General features: G+C 44.2%; 2 protein-coding genes across 2 annotated transcripts; one reads left to right on the top strand and one right to left on the bottom strand.

The window, feature by feature from the left end:
* Positions 1-1,882: 1,882 nt before the first annotated feature.
* Positions 1,883-5,090, top strand: LOC119163620 (putative nuclease HARBI1). The gene is made up of 4 exons (XM_075887320.1): positions 1,883-2,508; positions 2,565-2,707; positions 3,315-3,483; positions 4,200-5,090. The coding sequence occupies exons 1-4, from the start codon at positions 2,107-2,109 to the stop codon at positions 4,893-4,895; spliced, it is 1,410 nt and encodes a 469-aa protein (XP_075743435.1). The 5' UTR covers positions 1,883-2,106; the 3' UTR covers positions 4,896-5,090.
* Positions 5,091-5,094: 4 nt separating this feature from the next.
* Positions 5,095-7,401, bottom strand: LOC142797030 (uncharacterized). Its single transcript, XM_075887321.1, has 4 exons — positions 7,188-7,401; positions 6,341-6,439; positions 6,174-6,278; positions 5,095-5,781 (listed from the first exon to the last, which is right to left on the bottom strand). The coding sequence occupies exons 1-4, from the start codon at positions 7,255-7,257 to the stop codon at positions 5,135-5,137; spliced, it is 921 nt and encodes a 306-aa protein (XP_075743436.1). The 5' UTR covers positions 7,258-7,401; the 3' UTR covers positions 5,095-5,134.
* Between the last annotated feature and the right edge of the window lie 422 nt (positions 7,402-7,823).

The raw sequence follows: 7,823 nt of genomic DNA, 5'->3' as shown, positions 1-7,823 counted from the left end.
GTAATTGTGAACATCATCAGGTAGAACTGCTGTCAAGTACAATGTTTCAAATAAGAAAGAGAGCAATGTGGTTGAACCTTCGACTGGCATTCTTTCTTTATGCAACGTATTAGTTGGTGATAAAAGACAGACGTTTGGTTACTAGGAAAAACTAGTTTTGCAAGCACTGGGTTTCAAGATTACGTTTACCCGGATGCAGGAAAGAATGTTCAGTGCTCAGAGGCTGAAGATTGCCCCATCTAATGGGGAGCCAGACGAAGTTTGAAAAACCGTCCGATTGTATACTTCACAAGGTAGCAGCAAATGAACAGAAAAGGAGGAAATGGAGAATTCCAAAAGCATGAAACTTGCACGATACAATCCACGGTATTGTGGCGCCATCTGTGTTATTTTCTTGTAACAATTCGAGTACCTGCACGGCCCCCCGGATCGGCGCCCAATCCAGCCATCCCAAACGAACGCGATTGATCCAGCCGTCTCTACCGAACGCGTGAGCGCTTCCTACGCCACACCGGGCGCACGCCTACTACCACTTCGTATCTTTGCTATCTTTGTGGGCCGATTTGCGGCACATTCGAAATAAAAAGTACGGGTGAGCTATGCCTATTCCTATTCCCCCATTCTAAAAGAAAAAAAAAAGCACACCGAAAGAAGGACGGATGTTGCCTGTCAATATAGTGTAGGCATATATCACGCACTTCATCCTTATTTGAAGAACCCTCAATCATCATCATCTGTTGGGGCTCATAATCATCGTTGTTTTCCGGTGTGTGCATCCATGTTCGCTCTCGAGAATAAATCGAGTCGTCATACACGGTTACAACCGAGTCGTCATATGTGCTGGAGGTGCGGGCACATACCCTGTGCCACATACCCGTATACCAGTGACACATAACCACTCGCGGGTAGGTGCCACTGTCTCGCGGGAAGTTTTTGACGACGCACGCGATGGGATTGGGACATTACTCTTGTTTTGACGAGCGCGCGTCATATTGCTCGAACTTATTGCCCTCCCATTCTAATTTTGGTTCGCGCCAAGTTAAGAGGGTGATCAAGAGAGCACGCAGACTTCAGCAGATAGATAGATAGATAGATAGATAGATAGATAGATAGATAGATAGATAGATAGATAGATAGATAGACAGACAGACAGACAGACAGACAGACAGACAGACAGACAGACAGACAGACAGACAGACAGACAGACAGATAGATAGATAGATAGATAGATAGATAGATAGATAGATAGATAGATAGATAGATAGATAGATAGATAGATAGATAGATAGATAGATAGATAGATAGACAGACAGGCAGGCAGGCAGGCAGGCAGGCAGACAGACAGACAGACAGACAGATAGATAGATAGATAGATAGATAGATAGATAGATAGATAGATAGATAGATAGATAGATAGATAGATAGATACCAAAAGTGCTTGCAGTACACAATAAAATGCTTCGCATTAAATAATGATCTGCGGCAGTTTTTTTTTTTTTTTTTTTTGCCGTTATCGGCATTTTACATCACATCGAATGAAGTCAAGTTCCGGTTTCGAAATTGCGTGAAAACACCTGCTAACGAAAGGAGAGTTGACTATAAATGTTCCTAGTGTATCTCAACTACCTAAAGTTCTTGCGTATACCGTCAAAGGACATAGAGAAGCACATTGGTCACGCGCGCTCTAATCTAATCAAGCCACCAGGAAATTCGTTCCGACACCGCTCATACAAGGCTGCAGCAACATGTACATTAAAAACCCCACCATAACGTCTGACCTATAGCAGCTTTTCTTGGAAAACCAACTTTTACTTAAACGATGCCCACAAACCAATGTTTGCCTTCTCACCTTCTTTCCTCAGAAACTCAAAAAGAAACACTAATGGCGAATTCCATTGGGAGAGCAGGTGCACTCAAAAGCACGCTCAAAGTGCTCTCTTCCGAGGCGGCGTGTTTCAGTGGTCGAACAGGAGTAGGAGCACTGTCATCCATTGGTAGAGCGAGAGCGCTTTTGCTGCGCCGAGAGCAGCCAGGAGCAGTTCTGTCTGCTCCCTCTTAAAAAGCGGAGTGAGTGGAAAACGCAGGAAACCACGTGTTTGGAACGTCATGTCCGGACATACCCTCTCAGCAATCCTCCTCACTTGTTTACATTTTGCGGCGTCGTGTCGGGCGGTTATGGCGGCAGCGAAGCGTGCGTGGTGCTCGGGCTCGAACGATTTTAACGTCGTAGCGGCAGATTCTGGCAGTGAACGTCCACCTTGCCTGCCTTCAGATTCACGGATGGCGGAGGCAGCAAAACGTCGTCGTCTTGCCGAAGTATTTGACGAGCTAGACGATGTCAGCAGCGATAGCTGCTGGAGCTCTACGTCCGAGTCGAGTTCAAGCAGCAGCGACGATGACGACGAAGTGTATGCAGCAGCGTTTCAGCAGCTCTTTTCTCTGCCAGAGCGAAGGCCGAAAGTGGAAGCATATGTTACAAAGACGGTGGCTAGCTACTCCGACGAGGAGGTGAGTCATTCGGCTTCTGTTTTAATTAGGTTGCTTAAAGGCCTGTTTTCTTCCAGTTCAAAAGAAATTTCCGCGTCACGCGGCCGGTCGTGGACTTCTTGGCAGCAGAATTCGCCAAGTCACCGCACTGCCCTCAGAACAGTGATCATGGTGGCCTGCCTGCCAAGTCGGCTGAAGAACACATTCTCTCCTTTCTTTGGTGAGTGTCCGTACGTTTAGGAATGCCGCTGTCATCAGGTCACTGCATAATCCGTTTTATAGTGGGTTAGAGGCATATGAAATATTGCAAATAAATGTACCTAATTCGCAGCATGTCATTGGACCACCTTGCTTTAAACTTGTTAAATGCTACTAGCGAGTGTCGAACGTAATAGAGTTATAGTATTTTGTGAAATGCTTTCGTAGTTTGTACACCTACACACTGAGCTTCACAAAATTCTCGTTACTAGAATCAGTGGCAAAGCATAATTCATGATGCATCATTACAAACAACCATGAAAACTTTTGCTCACGAAGCATTTCAAATCGGCTGTGTCAGCAGGTTCACAGTGAGCTTCATCTCCACACTTATAAATGTAATGCGCGAATTAAAATTAGAATTTGTTATTTAGATAGTGCTTCTACTAATCAAATATTTTGAGTTTCTAAGGTGTCACCCAAAAAGGTGGAATCGTGTTTTCTGACTTCAGTTGTCTTGCTAATTTGCTTCATTGACAGCGACAGCATTGTTAACACCATTATTCAGTCATTGACAGCAACAGCAAGCTTAATTCCATTATTTAATTAGAGTATCCTCTCCTTTTCAGGTATGCAGCCAACAAAGCATGCATTAGAGATGTCGCTGGCCGCTTTGAAGTCGCAGAAAGCACTCACCACAGAATGATGGGCCGAGTAACTGCATTCCTGCTCGACATAGCACCGAATGTAATCAAGTTCCCCAGTGACCTGCAGAAGCTTGCTGTGGATTTTGAGAAGGTAACTATGCTTTTGTAAACATGCTATTTAAGGTATAAACTACAGTTTTTTTCACACCAATGTCATACAGCTCTACACAACTCAAGGGACCAGACTAAGAGGAATTACACCTACTCAAACCACAATAAGGACTGAAAGCAACTGATATGCAGGATCAGAACTGCAAATGAACAGAAAATGTAAAAATGCAAGAGATATGAAAGAGCACCACACAGTCAAGCCTCCTTCATGTGTATTACAAATGCTGTCAGCAATCGGACATTTTTCTTGAGTAGTTTTGACCATGTGATGCTGTTTCATATCTCTTCTATTTTCCCATCTTCTGCTTAGTGATGTACATCTAGTACTTGTCCTGCATGTACAGTGAATAAACCTAGAGTTCAGTTACTTGTGCACTCTGTATGTACTCTGTATGTGTCATTAATTCCCCTTCGTGCGGTCCCATGTGTTCTTTACCGCTCTACTATTACAATTATGAATTAGTTAGTGCCAGAATGCACCTTTTAAATAAGTTATTACAATTATTTTTCCCAGATGCTTCACAATTAAATAGCCAGTTAATTTCAATCATGTGTACCGGTAGTGTATTGCACTCGCCGTTATGAGCTTCAAGTCTCCAGTTTGTTTTAAACTTTTCCGCATGTTATTGGCACCTTTCATTACCCTTAGTGCCATGCTTATTTGACTATGTGTGTGCACATTTTTTTCTCTTGCAGCTGTCGGGATTCCCAGACACAATTGGGTGTGTTGACGGAAGCTACATGCCTATCAGGTGCCCAGCCAGGAAAGTGCGATCTGTTTATATAAACCGGCACCATTACCTATCCTTGACACTTCAAGGTGTTTGTGACAACAAGAAGAGGTTTCTTGATGCCAGCACTGGCTACCCAAGCAAAATTCATGACGCACGCATTTTCCGTCGGTCCAGGATTTCAAGTGTTTTGCCACAACTGTGCTCTAGCAAGTACCATATAGTGGGGGATGCTGCATATCCTTTCCGGGAGTACCTGATGACACCAATTCGAGACTATGGGAATCTTGACAGCATCAAAAAAACCTTCAATGCAAGACTCTCCGGGACAAGGGTGCTTATTGAAAATACTTTTGGCGATTTAAAAAATCGTTTCAGACAACTGCACAGGTTGGATATGTGGACAGTGGATAACATGTCCAAGTTTATCATTTCATGCTGTGTGCTTCACAACCTCTGCATTGATTGTGGAGATTTGCCAGAGAACCTGTCACGAGACCTGTCACTTACCTCACAAACAACAAATGTAGACTCAAGCTCTTCTGCAGTTCAAGTAAGCAGCAGTAGTGTAGCCCAACAGGATAGCCTATTACGTGGCTTGGCTAGCATCAAGAGAGATCACTTGATGATAAAAATGGGGTTGCAGAACCAGCAGCCATGAAACAAGGAATTCCTTTACGTGTTATGCAGTTGTGAGCAAATATATGCTTACCAAAGGCCCACCTGAAAAGCTGAACTCGTTAAAACACCTTCAAGGTTGGGAAAAATTGTCCTTACCACACACCTGTTGGCCCATTTGCATTTTCTCAAGGTAGTGTATTGTGCCAAACTAGAAAATAAAAGACATTGAAACTAAGTAATCGCTTTGGGTAGTACGTTTATTTATTTAAAACTACCACTTTATTTTGGAAGTCCAAAGGCCTGACGGAGAATCTCCATTTTTTCTTCATGCATTTTGCGCCGCTCTTCACGAAGCACCTGTCGCTCGGCCTGCCTTTCAGCTCTTCGATTTTCTTTTTCTTGACGTCTGGCCGCCTTTTGAGCCTCCTTTTCTTCTTGCAGTGCCCTCATTTCAGTAAAAAACAACTGCATGTGTGCCAGGCGTGCAGTTCCTACCCGTGGCTTCGTGTCGGGATTTGAGGACTGCGTCTTATTTTCCTCAGTGGTGTTGGCAGGTGACAACACGGCCGGAGATTCGGGCGAGGCTTTGAATGTAGCCCCTGAGGCGTCTCGCTCTACCTCCGGTTCAATGCTGTCATCAATGCTTTCAATTTTTTTCACCTCGTCGTCAAAAGGCACAGGGGTGGGTGAAGCACCAGACCTTTTGTTATGGTCGGAAGACGCCTTCCGACGCCTAATTACTGTTTTGTACCTATTTTCACACTGTTCTGGGGTTTTGGCTATGCCAAGCACAGCCTCGATGTCCATCGATATTTGTTTAAAGGCTTGCTTCCTGTTTTTGAATTTTTTAAATGGGCCAATCTGAGGGAAATATTTGAGGTAGTACTCTAGGAGCAGCCTTGTTTGCCCCTCTGTCCATTCAGCAGCTAGAATAAGAAAGAACCAACACATAAATGGTTTATTGGGAAACTGTCGGTCATTGTGCAGGCATTACTTATAATTGAATAATTTAACACACAGCACGGTCACTTGAGCTTAATTATCAATCAGCAAGCATTAATCAACAAAACAAGCATTTGCGCAGACTAGCAAACATACATAAGTGATAAGTTCTGGTATTGTGCATGTAAATGCAATATGCAAATTGTGCCAGTCTTCCAGTAATTGTAGTGGTCTGCTTTCCATGCTCTCTTTTTTTTTTTGTCATTTAAGGATCACTCCTACAAGTACACTTTTACACGCTCTGATGCATGCTTGTTAGATTTACCCAAGAACACTTGCTGAGGCAATTGTAGACACTCAGTGTTAATATACTTGCCTCCACCTCCTCTCCTGGAGCCTGATGGCTTGCTTTGAGCACCAGTCTCCCCGTCAGCTGATCTTGATGCAGTGGGAGCTGGCAGGTGCAGAGTATCTGTGCCATCTAAAAAATATAAATGAGCAGTAAATGTAGTGCCTCGCAATAATGTTAATACTAATACTTACCACCTCCTGTTTCAACGCATGGCAATCTGAGCTCCATGCGCATTTCTTCGCTCCCTCGCCTTGGCACATCGCCAGCCATATTTGTACGCAGAACTGCATCTGTTTTCACACAATGATGGAAATGTAATCAAATCAGTTATATAATGAAAATGGTTTCTCAAGTAGTCAGCTACATTATGCAAACTCGGATGCCTTACACTCGAAGGTAAGCGGATTAGAGCAAGCAAAAAAACAAATTCTAAAAAAGTCAATTCATCATGTTACAGGGCTGCATGAAACACTGCACAAATCACTGATAATTAAAAAAAAATATCGCTTATCATACGTAGCATCTCGACCCTGCGATAAGAAATCGTGCTTCCGAGGAGATGTATGGCTTCACCGTATCACGTGGGATGCTGATCTGCCGTCTGGAGACATTAGCCACTTAAAAATCAGAAATAAAAATAAATTGTTACTGCGTGCAATACTTAGCTGCACCCACGTGACACTTGCTACACGCCACTTCGCAGTTACTTTTCTTAAAACGCTGCGAATCATTCTGTTGCTGATGGAGGGGTCTGCAATGTAAGTTTGTTTTGAATTAAGGATTAATTACTCATGCAAGGAAACTTGGCAACAGGATAGTGTACTGCAGTACTTCTAGAATTGTTTACGTTTTGTTAACTGCTGATGACAGCAGCAGCTGGTAACTGCATGAACAGTCTGATAAAGCTGTCATATCCACGGTGTTTTTCTGATATGATAAAGAATAGTGGGCTTAGGTCCACGCGCGCAAGAATGCATTGCATGCTGCATGCGCGACAAGTGCGCTGAAACAAATAAAAAGCAATCAAATTCACTTTACCTTCCGTACTAGATGGTGCCTGGTGTTGAATTAAAGACAGTAGGATGCGCTGAGCTTCCGAGTCCATCATGTAGTAGTATACGAAGCAGCAGCTTTGCAGGATAGCGCGCAAGCGAGTGCGCTGTACCAACCACTGCCACACGTGCTTTCCTTGCCCGTCCGGATCAGACCGCACGTGTTTTGCAGCAGAGGACGCTGGGATGCACAACCTTTCTCCTCACTCGCCTTTTTATTCCCTCACACCTGCTCTGCGGAGGTGTGCCGCATTCCAGTGGCAGGTCGAGTGACGCGGCTCTCAGTGCTCTGCCCCCTACTCCTCTCTGCTCGGCACCCTTACTCCTGTTCTCTCAATGGAATTCGCCATAAGGTTCACGCACTACGATGACAGATACGTAAGGGGAATCGTGGTAGGTGAATGCGAATCATTCAACTGCCCAATGTTTTCAACCTGCTCCGATGTCGAAGCAAATCGTATTTTCAGGTTTTTTAACCCTATCAAAATGGCGTGGCTGCGCCTGGCAGTTCAACGCATCATTCAGAGCTTCCCGAAACCTCAACCTCTAAGCTAACGCGGCGCCTAGCACCCTTTGAACAATACTTCAACTGCGCTACACACTCGGCGACTTGAATAAAGAT

The sequence above is a fragment of the Rhipicephalus microplus genome, chromosome 1 (genome assembly GCF_043290135.1).
Source record: "Rhipicephalus microplus isolate Deutch F79 chromosome 1, USDA_Rmic, whole genome shotgun sequence".
Classification (NCBI taxonomy): Eukaryota; Metazoa; Arthropoda; class Arachnida; order Ixodida; family Ixodidae; genus Rhipicephalus; species Rhipicephalus microplus.
This window is presented reverse-complemented; position numbering and strand designations above follow the sequence as displayed.